Source organism: Miniopterus natalensis, chromosome 5, assembly GCF_054644295.1.
Source record: "Miniopterus natalensis isolate mMinNat1 chromosome 5, mMinNat1.hap1, whole genome shotgun sequence".
Classification (NCBI taxonomy): domain Eukaryota; kingdom Metazoa; phylum Chordata; class Mammalia; order Chiroptera; family Miniopteridae; genus Miniopterus; species Miniopterus natalensis.
In genome coordinates this window covers 20,481,242-20,508,564 of record NC_142085.1, presented here as the reverse complement: position 1 = coordinate 20,508,564, position 27,323 = coordinate 20,481,242, and the positions used below count along the sequence as shown (strand labels likewise).

Sequence of the window (27,323 nt, the reverse complement as noted above, 5' to 3'; positions counted from 1 at the left end):
AGAGGGCATTATGCTCAGTGAAATAAGTCAGTCAGAGAAAGACAAATATCATGTGATTTCACTTATATGTAGACCCTAAAGAACAATATAAATGAACAAACAAAATTCAAACAAAGTCAGACCCAGAGAGCCGACTGGTGGTTTGCCGGAGGAAAGAGCAGTTGAGAGCCTGGATGAAAGAGGTGAAGGGACTGAGAAGTAAAAATTGGTAGCTACAAAATAGTCACAGGCGTGTAAAGTACAACACAGGGAAGAGAGTCAATAATATTGTAATGGCTATGTGTGGTGCTAGGTTGCTACTGGAAATATCAGGGGGAACACTTTGTAAAATATATTGTTGTCTAACCACTATGCTGTACACCGGAAACTAATACAAAATAATATTGAATAAACTCTAATTGAAAAATTAAAATTTAAAAAAAGGTGTCTGTTAAATTAAATTTAGTAGGATTCTAGACACTTTCGTGCAACAGATCATTTTCATCACCTGGTTTCTTCCCATCTGACCTGCACACACTTCAAACCAGCATTTAGAGCACTTTGATTACAGAGCATAATTCTCCTCAACGGGTGGGACATTTTAACCAGTCTTGCCCATTTTTTTTCTTGCAGTGTCATTGGTGTGCCTTTAACATGCAGTCCACACACAGAGCAGTCCCTCTGTTTTTATCAACCTCCTGCAGCCTGTGAAGCCCGCAGTGCACCTCTGTCCTTTGCCACAAACATGAGGTTCAAATTCCCTCTCGTGGCCATTGGCCTGGAGGTTGCCATGATTGTTTTATTTGGATTGTTTGTTCAGTATGAAACGGATGAGACTCTTCTCCAGCAGCCCAACAGCACCAAGTCAACAGATGTGGCCAGATTCCTTGAGTTATACCCTCGTGAGTAGGCAATCTACTTCTTATATATTTTAGGTTATTCCGGTTGTCAGAATTTAAAATCTTTGAATACTGTAACCACTTGAGCTCCACATTGGAGTTCCTTATAGAATTATGTGATAGTTGTGCATACTAAGGATATTATAAGTTTATGCTGTGGCATTTGGTCTCTGTAATTAGTGTTTGGATAGAATATGTGTCTATTAATATATCAGAACAAGAAGCCAAACATTAAAATGATTGATCAATTGTTTTGTGTGTTGCTTACCTGTTGCTAAATGACCTTATTTTTCTCTTAAATTGTACATTAGATCTACAATGTATAAAAATATCACTTATCACCAAAAAAAAAAAAAAATTTAAAAAATCCAAAGGTAACCTTGGAGGAGAGAGACTAGAAATAAATTGGAGTATTTAGAAGAGGAGCCAGGATTTCATGTGGGGCCGTAAGATATAAGAAGGAATATTTAGGGTCATATCAGATATAAATAGAGCTTTAACCAAAATAAACGTGCTCATGTTTTATAATATTCTGAAAGGAAGGTGGTTTGTTCCTATGAGATGAGAAGTGTGAGCACCTAACATTGTAAAAGCAGAATCCTTCCCTGGAAATGGTGACAGGAAAGAAGGAATTTAGTTTTAAGTTGGAAAGAGCAAGCTATGGAATGTTAATATGACAATAATTACTACCACACATACACTGAAGGCCAGTGATGAAGCAGACTTGTTTGTTACCTCATTAGCCATGAAGGGAAGGGGCAGTATATTTCTATTATCTAGATTGTTTATTTTTCAGATGAGGCTCAAATAATTTTAAGCAGTTAAAATTATTTAAAATGGTAGCAATGTTTATTGTAGTTTTATAAAAAATATATAAGCTTCTAAAAAGGATTTGACATTTGTTTTCTCATTCCTATGCATTTTGAGGGAGTTTATAAAATGGGGAGTATTCTCATATAGAGATGATCTAGAGTTACATGACTCAGCCGAAACGCACAACTTCAAGTTAAGAGTTAGAACTATAAGCTGGAGAGTCAGATTCCAAGTCTAGTTCTATTTACACTACATAGATGTCCAAGGAGGTTCTTGATTAAATAATTTCATTATTTTCAAGCTAGAAAAAAACAAAACAGAACAGAATTCTGTTCAAATCTATATGCTCTTGTGCATTTCATTTATTCATCTAAAAATATTTTATTCCATACGAAGCATGTGCTACAGCAAATTTATTCAAAGATAAAACAAATATGAATCTCTTAGTATATTCTAAGATTCTGCTGTCTGATCCACATGTAAACAAAGAGCTACGACACAGTACAAGAGACAAAATACCAAACTATGATTTAAGATGAGTGTTATTGAAATAAGATTATCTTAAGAGCTCCATAACTTGCATAATTCAAACCGAAGACTTTATGTTCCAGAGTCAAATTTCCTAGGTAATACTTCAACTCAGAATTTGAGGGCAAAAACGAGTTGGAGAGAATTACTAAACATGGTCATTTTTTTGAATTGCCTAACAATCATATAGTCCTTATACTCTGCTTGCAAGAAACACAAAAATTCATTCATTTCATGATTTATTAAGAAAATATTTATTAAGCTCCCAATTCTTGTAAAGCAATCTTCCTCTGAAAGGAAGACAGAAGATAAACATACAAGCCAATATATATACACATACATATATATTTTAATATTTTATTTATAAAAATAATTATATTTAATGTATATATGCATACACACATACACTCACATTTAGATGGAAATAAAATACCACAGCAATAAATGAAGCAATATTAATGAAATAGATACATCTGGACAAGGGAAGATGTCTTTTCAGGACCAGTGTAATATGAAAGAATTATGTCTTAATAGGCCAAGGTATACACTGCATGCAATTAATTAACTTCTATCCTATGCATCTAGAATGATACCAATCCTGTACTGTCTTTGAGAGAATTACAAAATAGTCACTTAAATTGTTTTATTGTTCTGTGGATTAAATGAGAAATCTGGTTGAGACAGGCAGTTAATGTATAGTCTAGATCAGCAATTTTAAATGGGTGTGCACTGGTGTACCACAAGCATTTTTAAAACATGCAATACCTGACCTCTTTTCCCTTAGATTGTCAAATTAAAAAATTACAACAGCCAACACAATAAGGTCTGTCAGGTGTAAATGCCGTGTCTTGAACCATAAATATATAGGTCATATAATAGAGTTGCATCTTATTGGTCAAGTCGCATAATAAGATTGCTTTAAATTGGTTAATTCTTGGTACAAGATTCTTTTTTAAAAAAAAATATATCTTTATTGATTTCAGAGAGAGGAAAGGAGAGGGAGAGAGATAGAAACATCAAGGATGTGAGAATCATTGATCGGCTGCCTAGCCCACATCCAGGGCATGTGCCCTGACCGGGAATCAAACCCCGATCGCCTGGATCCTAGGTCAACGCCCAACCACTGAGCCATGCCCGGCCAGGTGGTACAAGAAATTCTAATATATAAGTATAGGCACATAATTGTTTAATTTTTTACTTTAAATTAAATTTTATTTATTTATTTATATATTTATTTATTTATTTTAAAGTTTCTTTATCTTTATTGTTGAATATATTGCAGATGTCCCTTTTTTACCCCCATTGATCCCCTACACCCTGCATCCACCCCACCCCCAGGCCTTTCCCAGATCAGTGTCTGTGTCCATGGGTTATGCTCATAAACATATAAGTTCTTTGATGAATCTCTCCCCACCCACTCCCTCACCCCATCTTCCCTCTGAGACCCCTCAGTCTGTTCCATGCTTTTGTGTCTCTGGATCCATTGTGTTTATCAGTTAATTTTGTTTATTACATTCCACATATGAGTGAGATCATTTGGTATTTGTCTTTCTCTGACTGGCTTATTTTCACTTAGCATAATACTTTCTAGTTCCCTCCATGCTGTCCTAAAGTATAAAAGATCCTTCTTTTTTCACAGCTGCATAGTATTCCATGGTATAAATGTCCCACAGCTTTTTTACCCACTCATCTACTGATGGGCACTTGGGCTGTTTCCAGATCTTAGCTATGAACATAGGGGTGCATTTGTTCTTACTGATTGGTGTTTCGGGTTTCTTAGGATATATTCCTAGAAGTGGGATCACTGGGTCAAATGGCAGGTCAATTTTTAATTTTGGGGGGAACCTCCATATTACGTTCCAGAGTGGCTGCACCATCTGCATTCCCACCAGCAGTGTACCTGGGCTCCCCTTTCTCCACACCCTCGCCAGCACATGTCACTTGTTGATTTGTTGATGGAGCCATTCTGACAGGTGTGAAGTGATACCTCATTGTGGTTTTAATTTGCATCTCTCTGATGATTAGCAACTTTGAGCATTTTTTCATATGTCCCTTGGCCATCTGTATGTCCTCTTTGGAGAAGTGCCTATTCAGGTCCTTTGCCCATTTTTTAATTAGATTATTTGTCTTTCATTTGTTAAATTGTATGAGTTCCTTATATATTTTGGATATTAACCCTTTATCAGATTTGTTATTGGCAAATATGTTCTCCCATACAGTGGGCTCCCTTTTCATTTTGTTGATGGTTTCTTTTGCTGTGCAGAAGTTTATTTTGATGAGTCCCATTTGTTTATTTTCTCCTTTGTTTCTCTTGCCCTAGGAGATGTATTGGCAAACATATTGCTATGACAGATGTCTGAGATTTTGCTGCCTATATTTTCCTCTAGGATTTTTATAGTTTCACATCTTACATTTAAGTCTTTTATCCATTTCGAGTTTATTTTTGTGTATGGTTTAAGTTGGTGATCTAGTTTCATTTTTTTTGCATGTACTGTCCAGATTTCCCAACACCATTTATTGAAGAGACTGTCTTTACTCCATTGTATGTTTTGCCTCCTTTGTCAAATATTAATTGACAATATGGGGTGGGTCAATTTCTGGGTTCTCTGCTCTGTTCCACCGATCTGTATGCCTGTTCTTGTGCCAGTACCAGGCTGTTTTGATTACAGTGGCTTTGTAGTATATTGTGATCCCTCCAACTTTGCACTTCTTTCCCAATACTGCAGTGGCTATTCAGGGTCATTTTTGGTTCTATATAAAATTTTGAAGTGTTTGTTCTAGATCTGTGAAATATGCTGTTGGTATTTTAATAGGGATTGCATTGAACTGATAGATTGCTTTGGGTAGTATGGATATTTTAATGATGTTAATTCTTCCAATCCATCAACCTGGTATATTTTTCCATTTGTTTATATCTTTATTTCTTTTTTCAGTGTCCCATAGTTTTCTGAGTACAGGTCTTTTATATCCTTGGTTAAGTTTATACCTAGGTATCTTATTTTTTTTGTTGCAATGGTAAATGGGATTGTTTTTTTAGTTTCTCTTCCTGAGAGTTCATTATTGGTGTATAAAAATGCCATTGATTTCTGGGTATTAATTTTGTATCCTGCTACCTTGCTGAATTCATTTATTAAATCTAGTAGTTTTTTAGTGAAGTCTTTAGGATTTTTTATGTACAATATCATGCCACCTGCAAATAATGACAATTTTGTTTCCTCCTTTCCCGTTTGGATGCCTTTTATGTTTTCTTCTTGTCTGATTGCTGTGGCTAGAACTTCCAGTACTATGGTGAATAAGAGTGGTGAAAGTGGACACCATAGTCTTGTTCCTGTTCTTAGGGAAAATGGTTTTAGTTTTTGCCCATTGAGTATGATGTTGGCTGTAGGTCTGTCATATATGGCCTTTATTAGGTTGAGGTATGATCCCTCTATTCCCACTTTGCTGAGAGTTTTTATCAAAAATGGGTGTTGGATTTTGTTGAATGCTTTTTCTGCATCTATTGATACAATCATGTGATTTTTGTTTTTCAATTTGTTGATATGATGTATCATGTTTATTGATTTGCGAATATTGTACCAGCCTTGCATCCCTGGAGTAAATCCCATTTGGTCATGGTATATGATCTTTTTAATATATTGCTGGATCTGATTTGCTAATATTTTGTTGAGGATTTTAGCATCTATGTTCATCAGGGGTACTGGCCCATAATTCTCTTTCTTTGTAGTGTCTTTATCTGGTTTTGGAATTAGGCTAATGCTGGCCTTGTAAAAAGAGTTTGGAAGTGTTCCTTCCTCTTGGATTTTTTGGAATAGTTTGAGGAGGATAGATGTTAGTTCTTTGAATGTTTGGTAAAACTCCCCTGTGAAGCTGTCTGGACTGGGGCTTTTGTGTGCTGGGAGTTTTGTTACTACTGCTTCAACTTCATCAGCAGTTATCAGCCTTTTCAGGTGTTCTCACTCTTCCTGATTGAGTCTTAGAAGGTTGTATTTTTCTAGAAATGTATCCATTTCATCCAGGTTGTTCAGTTTGGTGGCATGGAGTGGTTCATAATATTTTCTTACAATCTTTTGTATTTCTGTTGGGTCAGTTGTTACTTCATCTCTTTCATTTCTGATTTTGTTTATTTGGGTCCTCTCTCTCTGTTTCTTGATGAGTCTGGCTAAGGGTTCATCAATCTTGTTTATCTTTTCAAAGAACCAGCTCTTGGTTTCGTTTATCTTTTGTATTGGTTTTCTTTTAGCCTCTGTCATTTATTTCTGCTCTGATCTTTATTATTTCCTTCCTTCTACTTACTCTGAGTTTTCTTATTGTTCTCTTTCTAGGTCTTTAAGTTGTAGGGTTAGAGAGTCTATTAGAAGTTTTTCTTGTTTTTTGAGGTAGGCTTGTAGTGCTATGAACTTCCCTCTCAGGACTGCTTTCATTGTGTCCCATAGATTTGGGGTTGTTGTGAGCTCAACAAGAAGTGTTTGATTTCTTCCTTGATCTCTTTGGTAACCCATTCATTGTTTAATAACATGCTATTTAACCTCCATTGTGTTTGAATATTTTTTAGTGTTTTTATTGTAGTTGATTTCTAATTTTATGCCATTGTGGTCTAAGAAGATGCTTGATATGATTTCAATCTTCTTAAACTTGTAGAGACTTGTTTTGTGTCCTAAGATGTGGTCTATCTTTGAGAATGGTCCGTGTGCACTTGAGAAGAATGTATATTCTGCAGCTTTGGGTGGAATGTTCTGTAAATGTCAATTAAATCCATCTGGTATAGTGTGTCCTTTAGGTTCACTGTTTCCTTGTTGATTTTTTTGCCTGGAAGACCTATCCAGTGAAGTCAATGGGGTGTTAAAGTCCCCTAGTATGATTGTATTGCTGTCGATCTCTCCCTTAAAGTCCTCTAGAAGTTTTTTTTATAAGTTTAGGTACTCTTATATTGGGTGCATATATGTTTATCAGGGTTATATCCTCTTGTTGGATTCATCCCTTTAGTATTATGTAATGACCTTTCTTGTCTCTCATTATGGTTTTCATTTTGAAGTCTGTTTTGTCTGATCTGAGTATTGCTACCCCAGCTTTTTTTTCATTTCCATTTGCATGGAAAACTTTTTCTCTTCCTTCACTCTTATCCTGTGTGAGTCTTTTCTTCTAAGGTGGGTCTCTTGTAGACATCATATATTTGGGTCATGCTTTTTTATCCATTCAGCGACCCTATATCTTTTTATTGGGGCATTTAATTCATTTACATCTAAGGTTATCATTGAAAGACACTTATCTACTGCCATTTTTTTCTTTACGCCTACGTTTCTCATTCTCCCTATTTCTACTTCTAATTACAGCAGTGCTTTTAACATTTCCTGTAATGCTGGTTTTGTAGTGATAAAGTCTTTTAGCCTTTTTTTTTTGTCTGGGAAACTCTTTATTTCACCATCTATGTTGAATGATAATCTTGCTGGATAGAGTAGTCTTGGTTTCAGATCCTTGTTTGCATTACCTTGAATACTTCATGCCATTCCCTTCTGGCCTGTAGAGTTTTGAATGAGAAATCATCTGACAGCCTTATGGGAGCTCCTTTGTAGGTAACAGATTGCTTTTCTCTAGCTGCCTTTAAGATTCTCTCTTTGTCTTGAATTCTTGGCATTTTAATTATGATGTGACTGGGCATGGGCCTCTTTATATTCTTCTTGCTTGGGACTCACTGTGCCTCGTGAATTTATGTGACTTTTTGTTTGCCCAGGTTAGGAAAGTTTTCTGCCATTATTTCATCAAACAGATTTTCTAACCCTTGCTTACTTTCGGCCTCCTCTGGCATTCCTATAGTGCAAATAGTGTTATGCTTCATGTTGTCCCACAGCTCCCTTAGACTGTCCTCCTGTTTTTTAATTGTTTTTTTCTTTTTGGTTCTCTGATTGAGTTATTTGTTTTCTACCCTGTCTTCTAATTCACTGATCCAATCCTCAGCTTCCTTTAGTCTGCTGTTTATTCCTTCCAATGTATTCTTTATTTCTGTTATGTCATCCTTAATTTCCTTCATAGTTTCCATATCTTTTTTCATGCTGTTGAGCATCCTTACAATCAGTATTCTGAACTCTATAGCTGATACATTGCTTATCTCCATTTCATTTAGCTCTTTTTCTGGAGACTTCTCTTGTTCTTTCATTTGGGGCTTGTTTTTTGGTCTCCCCAATTTGGCTGCCCAATTTTTTGGGGTTGTTTCTAAGTATTAGGTAGATCTGCTAGGACCCTCAGTCTTTTTGGAGGGTCTCTGGTACAGGCCAATGTCAGACACAGTTTGTGACTGGCCCTGAGTACTCTGTTTGGAGCTATAAACAACCCACGGCTTGCGATCTCCTCTGCTGGGGCTGGGTGCGTTTGGACAGGACCAAGATGCATACCAAAGTCTGCTTTCCCAAGGCCCGAGTCTGGAAGCAGATCAGGCAAAGACTCAAAGCACTCTTATGTCTACCTCTGTCTGCAGGCTGATTAATCTGATTCTCTTAATGAGCCTCAGGCTGTAGAAACTCCACAGGGTGGGGCAGCTTGTTGTTATCAGTCTCTTAACAAGCCTCAGGCTGTAGAAATTCCACTAGGTTGGACAAGAGGCTTTCCAGCAGGGTGGGGCAATGGCTACCCCCCTCAGGCAAAAGCCAAAATTGTTTGCTTGCGAAAGATGTCCTCCACAGTTTGGAGGAATGACTCAACACAGGAATCTAGAGGGGTGACCCGATCTCACTCTCCAAAGCCCACAACCCCAGACTCTCCCCACGCAGCTCCAGTCTACTTTGCACCCCCCTCTGCTAGAGCCCAAGGTGAGTGGCTACACATGAAACTTTGTGCATTGGCTCTTTAAGAGCCTACAGTTCCAGCTGCTTCTCCCTGGCAGACAGAAACCCAGCTGCTTTTCACAGCCAGATGTTATGTGGGCACCTTTCTCAGTTCTGGTGCTCTTGGCTGGGAAGCCCAGCCTGGGGTTTAGGCCCCAGAGTCCTCAGTGGGAACCCCCACAGCTAAGATCTCCCTCTGGACCTTTAGCTGCTGCCTGTGGGAGCCCAACCAGGCCTCTCGAGTCTGCACTTCCTACCAGTCTCTGTGTGGTCTCCACTTTTCCTTCTTGGTTATGAGGATGCTCTCCAGCTAGTCTTCAGTTGGTTTTCAAGATGGTTTTTCTATGTTTTAGTTGTAAACCCAGATTGGTCCCGGGAGAGTGTCAGTGTAGTCACTGTCTTGGATTTCCACTTTGCCTAGGCCCATGATTTTTTTAAAAGGCACTTTGGAGCAGAAAGGGTAGGTAATTACTTTTATTATTATTATTATTATCATCATTATTATTATCGTTAACCAATCAAAATTATACCTATTTTTGTCACATCTGCAAAAATATACTTTTTGGTGTGCTGCAGAATTTTAGTAATTAGTTATGTGTGCCATGAGATGAAAAAGGTTGAAAACCACTGGTCTAGATAGTTCTTTCTGATATAAAGTGACATAAATAAAACGAAAAGAAGCAAGAGAGTAAACCATATGGATATTGGAACAAGAACATTTTACGTGGAAGAAATGGCAAGTGCAAAGGCCCTGGGGTATTTAATATATGCAGTGAGCAAGTGGAGAGAATAAAGTCAGAGCTGTGAGAGCCTCCGTACTGCAATACCTTGTAGAGCATTGTAAGCACATTGTTTTTATTCTGAATGAGTTGAGAAGCCACTGGAGGACTTTGAGAGGAGGAACTGACGTTACTTAGGTTTTAAAGCATTCTTCTGGCTGTTAAGTAGATTGTAGGGGGCAAAGGGGGTGAGTAGAAAGACACATTAGACATATTAGGAGGAGGATGCATTCATCCAGCAGGGAAATGATAGCAGGCTGGACCAAGGTGGTTAGCAGAGGAAGTACTGAGAAATGGTCAAATGCTGGCTATAATTGAAAGTGTAGCTAATAGGATTTTCTAATATATCAGCTGTGTCAACCATGAAAAAAAAGGAGAGGATATTGAAGGTAGGATTAATATATGCAGTGATGTTTCACTCTTTAAAGGAAACATCAAATTACAGTTGCCAATAATAGTGATGATTAACAATCAATGTGTGTTGTACATGAAACCAACAAAAGTTCTTTACTTACAAACAGTTAACCCCATCCCCCCACACCCTCCCACCGTGACCTCTTCTCCACTTATAAGGGCAGTGAGGCCAGGATGTGGGCAGGGGATCAGGGAAGGGAGAGAGGCTTCAATCAATAGAGGCCCTGGGGATCCAGAAGGGCATTAAAGAGAATACAAATTGAAATTTTACATGTGAGGCAGTCTTCACTCCTTCAAAATGCTGTCCATAACCCAGTCTATACACAATTAAAAAATTCTCTCTTCTGGGAGGTGGCTCTTGAGACCTAAAATTATGGCTAATACTAATCTTCAAGGTCAGCTATATTATCCCAGGTTAAAATATTTTGTAGAATAGCCCTAGAAACTACATGATTGTGGTTATACATGTGTATTTTTCCCCTACATTTCAAACAATTGATTTGCACAAATCTTGTGGAACGGCATGTCATTGGAAAGAAGGTTATTAAATATTAACTCATTACAAAGCAATGTTAAACTCAACAGACATGTTGGTGTGCCTCCTAGAGCCTTGCACTGTGCCAAGTGCAGGGATTCAAGTAGAAAGGAGGCTCAGTCCCTGCCTAAGAAACTCACAGTGTGTTACAACAGCCCTCAACTGCAGGGTGGTGGAAGTTACAAGTTTTTCACAAATAAGTAAAATAGGGTATTAATTTAAATTCTAAACAAACTCGATCAGCTGTAAGTTGATTCATCCCTCTCATTTCCTTGCATACTGCTGTGCTCTTTTGAATAAAGAAAAGAATGATGTTACTTACACAGTCCTGGGATTAGTACCCATCCCAGGGCACAGCCGTGGAAGCGTGTGGCACTCCTGAATGTCATGTTACTGGTGATGGAATTATGTGTCACCTGGTGTGATGAAGTGGGAAGTTCACAACACCACTTGTATAACATTCTTGCCAAAATATTTTGTCAAATTCTAATTATGGCGAAACAATCAAACAAATACAAACTGTGGGACATTCTACATAAAAGACAAATAAACGTGACCAATAAAAAGCATGTGAGAGAACTGCTCTAAATTACAAGGGTCTAAAGATACACAACAAAGAAAATGTATGAAATTTAAATAATGGGCCAAACAATCCTATAAAAGCTCAATTTGGGACAGCTGGAGAAATTTAGAGATTCTATGTTAGATAATATAATTTTTATTTTATTTATTTATTTATTTATTTATTTATTTATTTATTTATTTATTAACTTATCTTTATTGATTAAAGTATTACAGGTGTCCCCCTTTTTTCCACCATTGACCCCCTCTGCCCTGCTCAAGTCCCCTCCCCAGGTCTTCACCACATTATTGTCTGTCCATGGACTATCCGTATTTAATATAATTGTATCAATGTTGTATTTCTTGAATGTGAGATGATATTGTGATGGTTTGGGAGAATGTCCTTTTGCTTAAGAGATTCATGCTAGTTGTTTGGGGCAAAATGTTATCTTATTTTCAAATGACTTAGAAGGCACACATATATATCTGAAGAGAGAACAAATGTAGAACATATTTATAACATTTGTACTATTTTTTCTAAATATTTGAAATACGTGAACTTTAAAAATTTGGAAGGTGGAGGAGAAGGATTCCACTTTCAGAATAGTATTCTCCACATAAAGCGTTCAGGATACAATCCCAATGGCTTTCTGATTGGAAAGTGAGCTGGACGAGCTGGACAATTTTTAACACTTGATCCAGAAAAACAATATTTCTGAATAAGAGTCTTATTCTCCCAATTAGATGAATTCTCAGTGGCCCCCACCAGTGATCCATTTATTCATGCATAACTGACGCATTTCCTGAAAAGCTACAGGTCCCAACTTTCTGCTGTGGTCTGTCTATCATGGGATAGAACCTTATGAGTTTGACCTTTAGATTTGCATTTACTTTCCTCTGAAGGAGGGCCTAACTGGCAGTACTCGTTCAGTGGTCTATCTGAATAAATAATAGGTGAGCCCATAGAGTAACAAAACAGGTAAACACATAAACTAATGACATAAAATAAGAGGGACATGCACAGTGTTACAGCTGTGCCTGGTAGCACTGTGCAGAGGATCTGGTTGGCCAGGTAAAGAAGGGTTGGATGTGGGTTGGAGAGGGCATTCTAGGTAGCAGGCTTCCTGAGGAAATAAGAGGAAAAGAGGGTCCCATTTCATTTTGTTTGGCTGTTGAGGATGGTAGAGGTAAGCTGGAATAATAGTTACATTTTAAGCATGCTGAGTTATCAGGGCTTGCAAGGTATCCTATTGCAAATGTGGAAGTAAAATACAACAGGAATACCAGACATTGCCAATTTATTCTGGAGGCTAAAACCACCTGCTATTGAGAATACCTGATGTAGACGGGTCTTGGCAGTCCTTAAAACCTGTTGGAGACTTCACAAAAATTCAAACCCCTCAGGAAATCCCTTTTTCCTCTATGAAAAAGATTTTTTATTCCTTTAATGGAAGTCTTGCTCCGCAAAACGAAACTTGTGGCCCTATGCCTAGTCCCCACCCACAAATTCTTAGAGCAGAATGAAAGATAATACATAACCCTAATTGTTTATAAACCTTTTAATACACATATCTTATGCAGAATCATTATCTGTCAAAAGATTTCACAACTTTGTACGCTCTCTTTAGCAACGTAATAGATGAGATTTTAAGCCCCCGTAGCTGAAAACAGTAACAAGAATTAGATCAGAGGGGAAAAAACATCGGAGCACAGTTGATAGGAGCAATTCCTCCCTCCAGAGAAAAGGCCTGCTTTTCCGTCAAAGGGGGTGGAACAGAATCTGAAGAATTATCGCTACCAGTGTGGCATTACAAAATTATATGAAGCAATTTCTTTTCATTGCTTGGTTACAGATTGCTATAAAATCAGTAGATACGGAAGGAACAAGAGTACTCTTTAAAAAAAAACAAAGAATGTTTGGGAAAATAACTTGGTGTAATGACAAAATAAAACAGTAAAGTCAGCAGAACCGGGTTCTTATTTTTATTCTGTCCCCATGGCTGTAAATAAATTGCGGAGCTGAAAGAGACTTTGGACTTCATGTACCCCAAACCTTCCTTTCCGGAGGAGAAAACTGTCCAAGAAGGCTTAGCAAAACCTAGCCAGAGACTAAGCCAAGCACATTCGCGAAGCTCTACTCCAACTTGGTTTATGATCTGTCTTCAATGTCTACGTATATGAATTAAATGGTGGGGAAACAATCTGTAAAGAAAAATGAGTGTAGATGGTCACCTGTATTTCAAAAATCAAACAGGTTGATGTCAGTTGAGAGCTGCTCAGCAGCAGGAAAAAAACACCTGAGCAGCATTCTCCTCTGCAACTTCCCTCAAAGCTGCTGACCAGTCTCTCTAGGAAGGAGGCTCCAAGGAACCATGAAATGGCCTGAAGTCTCATTATGTGGACATGACGCTAATGTGTGCCTGAGTCATGAAAGATTTCTCTGGTTTTCTCAATCTCTTTATGTTTACGTTTGCTGAACTCGTACAAAAGTTAGACTGGCTGCTGGACCACCAAAGGACCCCAGTGACTTAATCTAGGATGTCTATTCTGTTATTTGTCACAGAGGAATAACTTTTTTTCCAAGCCTCCAAGGGGCCCTTTTCAAATGCTGGGAGCCCTTGGAAAGCCAGGCTCTTCATCCACATTGGGATGTGATCAATGCCACAGACCAGTTTATTGGATTTAATTGGCAAAGTGTCAAATAAATGTGGTATGCAAGTTGTGTAGGGGAGAAAGTCAGGAAAGTTCTGCAGAGGGAGTGTGAAGCCCACGGGAAAGATGCTACAGGTTGGGTTCCTCAAGAAACAAACGAAGACAGACATTAGCCTGAAAGAGGTTTATTAGGAAGGGCCTTGAGGCACCACATCTATAGCAGGAGGGTTTGGGCAGAGAGAGGCGACTGCACTGACCCCACAGAAAACTCTGAGACTAGGATTATCCAGCAGTAGGTGGTCCTTTCCTGAGGCACGGGGTGCTCACGTGAATTCGTCATTGGACACAGGCTACCCTGGGGAAGGGCTGTGACATTGACAAGGCAAGAGCATTTCCCAAGAGAACTGAGAGCTCAGGGCTGTGATCTAGCAGCACTCCCTACAGCGAGGGGGAAAGGGAAAAATAAATCCTTCAGGTCTAAAGGAGGGAGGGGTCTGCTCAGAGCATTAGAACCTTCACTGCAGGAGATAAACCTGAGTGGCAACATCTCCCACCCTAAGGTCAGTGTTGTTAAGCCTGATGGTAGAACAGAGGTAGAGAGAGCCAAGAGTTAGTAGTGTGTCTCTGAGTTCCTGGGAGGCCAAGACCCTGCCTTGGTCATCCTTACACCCCTAGAGCGCTCCATGCATGGAGGAATTCAAATCCTGGCTCCACCCTTTGGATATTAACTGGATCCTAGCATCAGTTTCCACTGAGATATGTCTTCTAAGCATGTCCTCCCTCATGCCGATTTGCACTTAAACATCTGGCCACAGTGGTTAACATTAATTCCACATTCATATGTTTTATTTATCTCAGGTTTTATATTTGTTCCCATCTAGGCCTTAATTTGCTTTGTGTATCTACTGAGTTGAACCATAAGAAATTGCCAATAGTCGAACTCTTTTCATTGGCAGTTTCAATGCAAAATGTCAGTTTCATATGGTTCTACCAAGTATACGTCTTACCAACTAAGCTGTAAGTTTCTTGAGGGAAAGGCCTGTGCTTTCACAATCTCACATTTGGTCATGTGTTTTATTTATTTATAGAGTGCATTACCGATACTCCCTCCCACAGAGGGTTATCCCACACAGAGTCGCTCTGTGAAATAGGGTCTTGTCAGGATTGCAGATGAGAACCCTGACGCTCACAGAAAATGAGTGACTTGCCCAAGATCACACAAGTGTGTGATAGAATTGGGGGCCTGAGCCTGCATCTCCAGATACCAAGTCACATATTTGCTCCCCAAAAGAATGCAGCCCTCGCAACATTGGTTTATAAATTGTTAACAACCACACTATCCCATTTGACTCGAATAAGGATTTGGTAAGATTTCCATGACTGATATTATAATTTACACACATTTGATAAATGGAGACTGTAGCTCATTCATTTAGTCATTTTTGCCTCTTTTCTTACATGCAGGCTTTTATGCCAAATTCTGGGGAACAGTGGATGAATATATCCTAATCTCTTCAGTAAGGAAACTCACTATTTAGTGCAGAAGGACACCTCGTTGACTACCTATTACAGTGTGATGCATGCTAAACAAATGCCAATACAATGTGACTGATGCTAGAGCTGAGGTGTATACAGAAGGCTGTGTGAAAGACAAGAGGAAATATTAATTTTCCCTGAGAGTATTGGGAAAATCTACAAGAGGGGGTGACTCTTGCCCTGTGCTTTGTAAAGATTCCCTCAAGGGGAAAGTAAAGGGAAACTCTTCAGGGAAAAGATGAAAGACGCACTGGTGTGATATACTACATAGTGTTCCAAGAAAAGGCTCCAGCATTGAATAACTTGCCCACGGTCTCATGGCTGGTGAGTAGCCAGGCTGGCATTGGATCCCAGCTCTTGCTGCCCAGCTAATGCTCTCCCTTTGCCGTGTCTTCTGCTTTATTAGATGTAGCATCTAATAAATGGGATGTACTATGATATGACACTTTCTCAATGCTCCCCTAATGCAGATTTCCTCTCCTTTGCTCTTTTGCAGTATTCCAAGATGTACATGTCATGATATTTGCTGGGTTTGGCTTCCTCATGACCTTCCTGAAGAAATATGGCTTCAGCAGTGTGGGCATCAATCTGCTGATCGCTGCTCTGGGCCTCCAGTGGGGCACTCTCATACAGGGCATCCTGCACAGCCATACACAGAAAATTAACATTGGAATCAAAAAGTGAGCCTCCCTTCCTTTTCCAACCATTGCGTTTTCAGAGCAATTGTTTCTCTGCTTGGTCTCTTGTCAGTCAGTCTATAACTAGTTGGCTAATTGTCTCCCTTAGGCAATAGAAGATGGTTGAGATCCAAGGATGCAAATCTATGCTTTGCTCCACTGAGCTGGATCATACATGAATGTTTATGTCCTCTCTGGTCTGGCTTTAAGGGTATAAGAATTCCTCTTGCCTAAAATTATTATTCTTTCCATCTCAGCTACAGGGAGCACAAATCCACCGTTAGTCATTTTTCCTAAATTATTTTTGAAATGTAAACACTCTAGAAAATAAGTCATTTATCATATCAACAAAAACAAAGTAAGACCCAAAGTGAGATAGAGCATAGGTTGGTTAAAATAAAGACAGTTAAAGCAATGAAAGAGTGTATAATGAATGGAAGAGAGGAGGGGCTAGGAATCGGGTGAGTACAAAAGCAGGCCTGGGATAAGTGACTGATGGGGCCTGGCAGGGAGAAGGGCCTTGTACTCTGGGTAAGGTGATGCTATAGTTCATTACAACTTACAGTTTTATTTGGGGTTTGCATTATTCTTTAATGCATTTATTTTCTTTTCCCCTCAGCATGATAAATGCAGACTTCAGTACAGCCACGGTTCTGATTTCTTTTGGAGCTGTCCTGGGAAAAATAAGTCCACTCCAAATGCTGATGATGACAATCATAGAAATTACTGTCTTTGCTGTCAATGAACATCTGGTTGCTGAGATGTTTGTGGTAAGTGTTAGAGGATTAATTTTTACCTAACTTTGGACATCAGTTTTGGTCACAACACATAATGGATGCCCACTCTATGCAAGGATAAACCCTGGCAAGAGTGATTCCACAGCAAATAGTAATAATAGGCCTCATTTATTCAAGTGCCTACTGTGAACGTTATCTCATTTCATCGTCACAACAATACTGTAAGGTAGGTGTGACTGTTAATATTTATACCAAAAAAAACCCCCCTCATGATCACAGATGCTAAATGACTTGCCAGATTCTGGATTCGAACTCAGATTTTTCTAACTCTGAAACTATTTTTATTACATTATATTTCCTATCAATGATCAATTTCTATTTCAACTACTAGGTGAATAGTCTTTCCTATGGCCCAGGCCAAATTTTTCTTCTCGATAAAAAGTATCATTGGATACCCCAAGAATCATAAATAGAATATTTCTGGGCACACTCCAATAGGTTATGTATGTTTCTATTGAACATTTAATCCAACAGCAATTATTTTAACAACTTCTAAGTGTCATGTGTTGGTGATGCAATGACAAACAAAATAGTTAAGGTCCCTATTACTATAAAATTTACAACCTAGTGGGGGAGACAGACATCAAACAATCCCCCCACCCACCTATAGGCATGCGCACATGTGTACGTGCATATGCACACACAAATACTACTATAAATTATAATACATAGTATGAAAAATAAGTAGAAGGGGTTATGAGAAAATGTAACTGGAAGACCTCTTTTAGATTGTGGAAGCAAGGAAGGACTTTCTGGGGAAACGACAGGCTGGACCTGAAAGGTACATAGAAATTTATTGAGTATGAAAATCTTAAATAAATTTAATGAAGTTGTATCATTTTCCTACCTTAATAAGAACAGAGCAATAGCTTGGGTTTGGTACTCTGAACTTTCCCTTTAGAGGCAGGAAATGCAGAAAACTGTATCAAACCCATGCAGTATCTTAAAAAAGGGACCTAAAATACATTTCTTCTAATGAATCTTGGACCTCAGGCTGGTTTTCATGTCATTACACAGAAGAGTGAGAAAGTGTGAGAAGGATCCAGGCTTTTTGAAGCTTCATATCTTTGAGTTGCAATTAAGTGAGCTTTATCTGTAATATCAATTAAATGCAAAAGCCATTCTTGTTTTGTATCCGGTGCAAGCATAATATTTTACACTCTCCCTAACCTGGAGATGTAACCTAAACTGTATCGAGCGCCCACTAAGGGCCCAGCACTTTACGAGCATGGTCTCATTTATGCTAGCTAGCTAATATTTCCCCATTTTACAGAACCTGAGACTCAGAGAAGTATAGGAATTTGCCTAAAGTCACATCACAAGGAATTACCTGACCTAGGATTAAAAATCAGTTCTGTGTGGCTCCAAAGCCTATATTTTTTTCTATGTAACTATCTTGTTTTAGCCCCTTTTATCTGATGCATTCTTTCCCTCTCTTGATCTACTTTTTTTATTGCTAAAACCAAAAACGCAGCCCTTTCACTGGCTTTCCTTCTGTAGGGAGATGCCATTCCGTCTCTTTTACATGAATGTTTTATCCCCTCAGGCCACGGATATTGGAGCATCAATGACGATCCATGCCTTCGGGGCCTACTTTGGCTTGGCTGTCGCAGCCGTCCTATATCGACCAGGCCTTCGGAGGGGACATGACAACGAGGAGTCTGTGTACCACTCGGATTTGTTTGCAATGATTGGTGAGTAGGGATGAACCCACTAGATCCTTGTCTGTTTGGTCAGGCACATGAGGAAGGGTTGACTCCAACACAGCTGTGAAGAGCTTCAAGAAGGAGCATCCTCTGAATACTATTCTGTTGCTGCTGCTTTCCCCTGAACTCTTAGGCAGCTAAGCCTAAAAGCAGACATTGTCAGTGCCTTGTCGGTAAGGCAAACTGCCTCCCCTGGGTTGTCTTTCATGTTAAGAACGAATATGCCTTGTTGTGGTTTGCTGCAGGGACTCTTTTCCTATGGATATTTTGGCCCAGCTTTAATTCTGCCATCGCCGAAGCTGGAGACAAACAGTACAGGGCCATCGTAAACACCTACTTCTCTCTCGCTGCCTGCGTGCTCGCGGCCTACGCATTCTCCAGCCTCGTTGAGCACCGAGGCAAGCTCGATATGGTGAGTTTCTTGTTAACCCCTCTTAGTTTTTCTGGCTGGCTGGAGAATTAACTTGACATGAGACAGATTAACAGGAGAAAATAACTAAATTTAATTACGTATGTACACATAGGGACCCATAAGAATATGGGGCCTGAAGACAAATGGGACCATTGAGGCTTATATGTCACCTTGAATAAAGGGGAAAAGGGGATAGATTTTTGGGACTTCAAAGTGGAAGAAAGCAATTCACTTGGAGATGGAGAAGCAAATGTTTGGTAAACAAATGTTTACCAAATAGGACACAGAAAGGCCTTTGATCCGAAGGGTCTTGCTAGGTTGCCCCCTGCCTATCACACCTGGTTCATATTAAAGCATAGTTATCTATGATCATAGTTTCCTTCCTGGAGCAGATTCTCTGTCTAAGTTCTTTAGGTAGCTAGCAGGAAGGTTAAAGGTTCTTCCTGAACCTTTTGTTTCTTAAAATAATATCCCTCCAAAAAGGACGTACTGAGGTGAATGGCAAACAGCTCCTCCTTTTCCCCCCATGGAAGTCTCCTTAAGTGACACTAATGGTTGCTCAGATGAGTAGGTTCTGTCTGCACCTCTGCTAAGCTGCCTGAACAGATCACAACACTGCAGACCACGAGCATTTTGAACATAACAGTATTCATTCCTTTCTTCATCAAATCTGCACTCTGGCAAATTAAAAGGTATTATCAAGAAACTTACAGGCTAATAGGGAAAATAAGCATGCAAAAATCAAAGATCTAAGGCATTCTCCTTTGCTAATAAAGCAAACTGTCTCCAAGATCTTAGAAAATCTGCAACAGGACATGGTAATAGTAGAAAAAGACAGTGGGGAATTAAAGTTGATTCTACTTTCCGATTTACACATATTCTTCTCAAAGAAATAGCAATTAAATGCAAGGTGGGATCCTGAATAAAACTCTGAAAACAAAAAAGACATTAGTGGGAAAACTAGTGAAATTCAAATAAGCTCTTTAAGAGTATTATATCAGTTTTCTAGGGCTATGGTTATATAAGAGGTTAATGTGACAGGATAGAAAGAAGCTGGGAAAATTCCTGGGCAAGTGTAATACAGAAACTGAGGCAAGAAAATTAAACAAGGCCAAACAGTCTGGGCAGCTTGCAGCCTGCTTGCGAACTGCAAGGCCTTATCTTCCCCAACCAAGGACACCTGAGAACAAATGGTTAATACGTCTCCTCCCTAACCGGAGAACACTTAGCTTCAGTCACCCTGGGAACTGCACCGGCAGGGGTTGGAAAGCAGGGAGGAAAAAGGGGAGTTTTATCTCACCCACTGAACAAAGAAGTCAGCAGTCTTGGGACTTGCCAAGATAAAATCGCCAGATGTTCTCATAAATTCCGTGAAAGCCACAACAAAAAAGGGGACCTTGGAATCTAGCCTGTTCCCAAGATATCCAGCATAGGAACCTTGAAGCCTGTAGACAGAAGGGTATAAAACCCCTTGAATCCCCACAAGGCGTGCATTCAAACCAGTTGGGTGCCCGCTTGTGCTTTATGCCAAGTGTATTTTTAATAAATTTGCCTGCTTTGCTACAACACTGTCCTTACGAGACTAACAAGAACCGAGGAGGGGACAGCCCTCTCCCTCCTACTCAGGGGGCCGTTGGATAACATCTTTTCTGGTGCCCATAACATTAACATTGGGTGAAACGGGGTGAGGGATATATGGAAACTCTCCGCAGTGTTTTTGCAACTTTTACATAATCTAAAATTATTTCAAAATAACACATTTTTTAAAATGCCCCAGGTCAGTCCTTTGCGTTTCTTGCCCATGAGCGAGAGAAACGGCGGCGAAGGCGTAGTCCTCAGAGCAGCCACTCCTCTTTTCTAACCTGAGAAACAGGATATTTTCACTTTATCAAGTCTAGCTAAGGACATGTATTTATTTCAGTTCTCTACAAATTGCTTCATGAAGGAAAATTGAAAGAAAAAAACACACACAACTGGTTCTCTTTCAAAAGTACCGATGGCCTCTCCACCTCTGCCAGAGCCACCAGAATACGGTTTTCCTGAGGAGTTCTGGTGACCGGAAATCCGTGACTCTCCCCATCCTTGAAAGTTCCCAGTGCAGTGACCTTGTGAAAGCTGTTGTCTGCCGTGTGCAATGTGCGCATTTCCATGTCTCTGCGTGTGCTCTTTGGGCACTGGGACAGCATGGACTCCAGGGAGCACACGGCAGCCGCAGGCCCCTGCTGGCCCCTGACGCGCGCCGATGTGTTTGTTCCCAAGCAGCGTCCACAGGCCAAACGCTGCTAGAAAAGTCGCTCTACTCCCCTCCGTCCGCTACAGCTCCTTTTATTTCCTCACGTCCCTCCCCACGCTGGGCCCCCTGCCTGATCACTCGCACACGGCCAAGAGACCCTGGCAGGGAAGACGCATGTCAATGCTTGGAAGAAAGGCTTTCTGTCACTATAAAGAACACTCTTTTTCAAAATAATTAGTAGCCTTTTCAGCTTAAGAATGTGCCACAAAAAGTCGATTCCTTCCGTCCTGAGCTTTGCCTGTCCAGCTGGCTTCACTCACATGTCCGTGCTCCGCACAGGTACATATTCAGAACGCGACCCTCGCTGGGGGAGTTGCCGTGGGCACCTGTGCAGACATGGCCATTCACCCCTACATGTCCATGGTCATTGGAAGCCTTGCAGGAATCATCTCCGTGCTTGGATTCAAGTTTCTGACTGTAAGTATGACAGGTGACAAGTCAAACCTTGAATCTGCACTGTCATCTTCTCACATCCTATTGGCAGAGAAAAGCCATGAAAAGCCCTTTCATAGGCACCTCTTCTTGTTTGGGGCTCATTTGCCTTCCTGTCGAAGGTGCCATTCACATCTGTGTCCAATGCTTCTGCTCTTCCCTGGCCTTTTGGGTATCCAGGGAAAATCTGGTATCAGTCATTTATAACTTAGTATAATTGACTGTTCAGTAGTGTGTTCCTTTCCTCGAGGCAATTCCATTAAAGTTTTTGTTGTTGATGATGTTTGTTTGTTTTGTATAAAATTAAAAACTGCGCTCTTTTAAGGGCATTTAGGATAACCTTACTGTGTTTATCATTTCAGCCACTTTTTGCTACTAAACTGAGGATCCAAGATACCTGTGGGGTCCATAACCTGCATGGCTTACCTGGTATGCTAGGAGGCCTGGCAGGCATTGCGGCGGTGGCCTTGGGAGCATCTGACGTGTGAGTGAGATAATGGTTTTCCTGCTCATACCCCCCCCCCCAATCCCATTCAATAATGTTTTCTCTCACTCTGTGAAACCCAGTGATGAAACGGTTTTTCTTGAGTGGCCCAGGCCAAAGTTCATAAATAGTGTCCCTGTTCAAGAGAATAGAATTTATCGGAAGATGTGTCTGAATTCATATTATTAATGTTTGTGTTTGGTTTTTCTTTTGTAAGTTAATAGTGTTAACTTAAATTTATCTACCACAGTTAACTGTTTCTAGCAAACAGGGCAATTGTATAATAGCAATCAGATTACAGTGGGCTTACTCCTTTACTTGACCCCCACAAAATAGGACATGGAGGGCGTATATGATGAGCCGGGCAGTCATTTTCATCCAATCCACACAGACAAGGGGGGGTTAGCATAACATGGGGAGCAGCTGGATCTGGAGAATCAGGAAGACTGGCATATGGCGCCAGCGTGACTACTAACTAGTTATGTGGCCTCGGACAGGTCGCTCAACCTCTCTGGTTCTGTTTCCTCTTCTGTAAAATGAATTGGACTATCTGTTCTCTTAAATCCCTGGCAGACTTAGATTCTTCCCAAAGGGAGCCTAAGTGTTTATTTAAATGGCCACAGGAAGAATGGCTCTCAGTCACATCCAGGAGCACGGAAGTGAAGGTATCAGCCATCTGGTGTCACTTTTAGGCAACAAGATTGAAACCATCTGATATGAGTGTCATCCGTTCAAAACAGCCAGCAGGATCACGGAGCGCAGATCACTCAGAGAGCAAGTGGGAGGGCGCGAAAGGCTCGGCTTTTAAAGCCAACGGGAAGCATGAAGAAGGGGTGAATGTGTGTTTGAAAATGCCTCAAGAGGACCACTAGCTAGAGTTGCATAATTTGAAAAGAAAAATCTTCTCTTCAGTTTTAGCAGATTAAAATTTAACCCGATTGAGATCAGTAATGATAAATATTTGAAAAACTTGCTGAATCACATTTTCTACTGAATAAAATGTTTGCTCCTTTCGTGTGTGTAGCAGACTAATTTTTTTTTTTTTTTTTTTTTACTCCTTTTGCAGATTTGGAAGACAACTCTAGAAATATTTACATTTTTTTTTAGTTCTCTCCAGCACTAACAGGGTGTTAAGACCAAACACTAAAGTGTCTTGATGCAAGTCAAGCATGATATTAATGAGCATGTATCAATGAGCTCAGGTCCTGAGGTGATAGTGTATAAACAGCCTGCAAACACTCTAAAGAGGTGCCTCACGATTAGGAATAAAGGAACTCGAGCATCATTCCTAGACCAACTCCCCAGATGCAGCCAAATAAGCCTACCTGGCTTTCGGGCTGGGTCTGACTGGGTGGCCAGCTTTGGGGTGGGTTTCATGGTTGACAGCCTAGTCCTTGGGTCTAGGTTTAGCAACAACTTTTCAATTTACTCAGGGAGAGTGTGGGTGGGGAGAAAATTTTGGAAGGCCCATTAAATTAGGTAGAATTCACATGTCTCATGCACCAGATAAAATACTTAGTCTAAGAGCCAAGACTGTTAACTGACCTGTGTCTATTCAGAGTACTAGGGTACAAATCAGGTTTTTTGGTAAGCATAGGACAGTGGGAAGTTAACAATGCTATTAATTTTGTTTAATCAAGAGTTTTCTAAGCCTGTTTTATCATGGGAACATTTTTCATCAAAAATATCTTTTAATACCTTGTAAAAGATCTTGGCAAATTCTGGTAAAATTAACAATAAGTTTACAACAGAAGAAAATCAAATAAATAAGTATATATTAAAAATTAAACCTCACTAGTAATCAAAGAAATGCAAATGAAAATGGGTTACCAGTTCTTCAGTTATTAAATTGACAATGATTAAATGAATAACAGTGCTGAATGGTAGTTAAAGTAGAAAAATGGAGATATAAATTGTACAATTTTGAATTTGGAAAAAATGTCAAGTGGTTTATTACCTTTTATCAATAATCTCATTTTTAGATAGGTTTCATTTTAGAAAAATTATTGGGCAACTACACAATGTTCATAAGAGGATGTATCCTCACAGCATTTTTTAAAAATATGGAACATTGGTGATGATCTAAATATCCAACCTATAGTTAAATAATTATAGTGCATTGTACAGTGTAATGCTCTGTAGCAACTAAAATTTGATCCAGATCAACACTACTGACATAAAAAGACATTAAGAGTTCATGGGAATATTAGTATTATAACCTGCTTGCATTTTTATAAAACTACATGTTTTATATTTTACATTTTATACTGATAGGATTTGAGGGAAATTAGTTTCCTTTTTTTAAGTAATGGTTTTTAATATTTTTACAATGATTGTGTGTTACTTCCACAAATTTTTATACAGTAGAAAAGTTTAAACAAATAAAGAAAAAAAAATCTGAGTTTAGTGCATCCCTTCCCTTGAATGATGAGAATGAAACACCAATACACTCCCATGCTCCAGTTGTTTGCTTTTCTGTACTCACTCCTTCAGTCTTTCAACAACTGTTTACTAATTGCCTGCTGAGCGTGAGGCCTTGTGCTAGAGGCTCCTGCATTCCCAGGCATTCCTCACTCATGTAACACCCTTATGCATCTCAACAGCTTATTATTAGTCTTTCATTTCCAAAATTGATACATTTTTTACTGATTTCATTTTAAGGCAACTACACCTAAGATAACATATAGAGAAATACTTTAGTATCATCAATGAGCTGTCTGTACAATACATGCTAAAATGAGCTTTTCTGACCTTACTGAATTTTAATTTCATTATAACTGTTCCTTTTGGGATGGGGTGAGGAGAGATAGAAACTCACCTTTGTTGTGTACATTAGTCTCTCCTCTCTGGCATGGGCCAGTGCTCCATAAATGATGGAATGGTTCATCTCACAAATCAAAATGTGACACCACATTTTTAGAAAATACCAAACCCTTTCTAAAGAAGGTCTTTTTACCCTTCTGAAGAAATAGGTGGTTCTAGTTTAAGTGCTTACAAGAATTTTTTTTTTTTTTTTACATTGTTCAAGGGTTTCAAAGGAAATAAATATATGAAATAAAAGGAAAAGTGTAACCAATGTGTTTGCTGGTGTGTAACGCTGCACCCTGGCCTGATGATGGCAGGGATCCACACCCTCAGGCATCCTGCGGCAAAAACAAGCTGTCTCTAAGATCAGTAATAATAATAATATTCTTATTATAGCAAGATTCTTTCCTTTTGGCTTCCTAGGTCTACCCCGGCCATGCAAGCAGCTGCTCTAGGTTCTTCCATCGGAACAGCAGTTGCTGGAGGGCTGATCACAGGTCAGCATGAAAGTAAACACTTCCCTGTACCTCATGGTCTCGGCATAATCGATTATTAATAAACATATTAATCGGTAAACTTGAAAATGTGCTAAACATCCCACAGTAATCAAGTAAACTCAAGGGGATGATTTTATTACAGTAATTACTTTAAAGTATTTATTTAATTACTATGCAAGTAAGTTTTCCTCTTTAGCATCATAACATGACTTCTGTTCTCCCCACCTTCACAGGTTTAATTCTGAAGTTACCTATCTGGGGACAGCCACCTGACGAGTACTGCTATGATGATTCTGTCTTTTGGGAGGTACTGTGCACTGTTCTACATAAGGATGTAAATGATGACTCCTCTAGTGAAAGTTTGGCTCACCTCAGGCCTAGATGTGTGTGTGTGCATTTGTGTGATGAAATCAAATGAAACCCTGTTTAGAAAGTAATTAAGACAGTGTGTGCAGACAGATAAAATTACAAGTGATGGTATTTTCTAAAGCAGATGTTAAATGAAGAAAAGGCTGAAGCAAGTGCCGTTTCACTCCTCTGAGAGTTATTTAAAAATCTACTCATAAAAATAATAGGAATCCTGGGCATGAAATTTTATACCGTATAGAAAAGTAGTCAAAACGTGGTGGAATGTGGAAGGTTGAAGAATCTCAGTGAGTTCACAAGAGGTTCTTTGAATAGCAAAACATCAGCCTGAAATTCTTTCCTACAGTGTCTACCTCTTTACTCCATTGACGTTTTCTCCTAAATTATTTCCTGCAAAGCTTAAGAGTGAGAGATGCTTGGGTGTGTCCAACGAGATTTTCAGGGAGAACAGGCGTGGGAAAACGGAATATAGTCAGGGTGGGTGCGGTAAATACTTCTGTTCTTTGCTTTTTCCCCAAAAATCAAACCATTTTTATACCCAGTTCTTTCTAAGCATGGATAATAATGACAGAAAATGCCTTTGTTTCAGTACTAATCTCTGACAGGCCCAGTGAAGGAAACTATAATGTGACCTCATCTTGTTTTCTCTCAAGGTCCCTAGGTGGAGAGAACATGACAGTCATTTCTATGAACATCAAGGCCACAACCACTTGGAACCTGAACCCTAAGTGCCATTCCTCTGCCTCGGCTTCCTTTCCCTTTATTTAGAATCAAGTTTAAATAGACAAAAGCACCCAGTGGGGATATAGACCAGCATGGAAGATCCTGAGCCCCAAATGTTCAGTGTAAAAATGTCTTAGCATACTCTGGTGTTGTCTCTGATGTTCCCTGATTTTTATATAGGGCCTATGACTCATAAAACAGATGGGCAAGACTACTCTTGACCATCGGGTAGATACAGGGTGAACATTCGATGTTCGATGTATATTCGTGTATATTCCCCATGGAGGTAGATTTATATAGAAACTATACTTTCAAATCATATCAGTTTCTTAAATGTAGTTATTATGTTTTCAGCCCCAAAGATTATATAACTGAAGCTAATGAAACAATAATGTATATAAGAATCTATATAAGAAACATGTATTGAGGGACTAGCCTTAGTTGCCAATGTTTTTATCTAATGAAAAAAAAAGATACCAAAAAAGAAAAACTACCTACTATCACTGTTTCATCTTAAAGAAGAAAGATAAGCCGGACATCACCAAAATGGGAAGGACATATTCAGAATAAAAGATCATTATTTAAATTAAATTAAATTTACCTTCATAAAGAATAAAATA

The 27,323-nt window shown here is 39.3% G+C and overlaps 1 protein-coding gene across 1 annotated transcript; it reads left to right on the top strand.

Moving 5' to 3' along the window:
- The first annotated feature begins 724 nt into the window (after positions 1-724).
- RHAG (Rh associated glycoprotein) lies at positions 725-26,708 on the top strand. Its single transcript, XM_016212700.2, has 10 exons — positions 725-881; positions 16,008-16,191; positions 16,808-16,958; positions 18,532-18,679; positions 18,937-19,103; positions 21,676-21,813; positions 22,191-22,312; positions 25,541-25,614; positions 25,848-25,921; positions 26,634-26,708. The coding sequence occupies exons 1-10, from the start codon at positions 725-727 to the stop codon at positions 26,706-26,708; spliced, it is 1,290 nt and encodes a 429-aa protein (XP_016068186.2).
- The last annotated feature ends 615 nt before the right edge of the window (positions 26,709-27,323 follow it).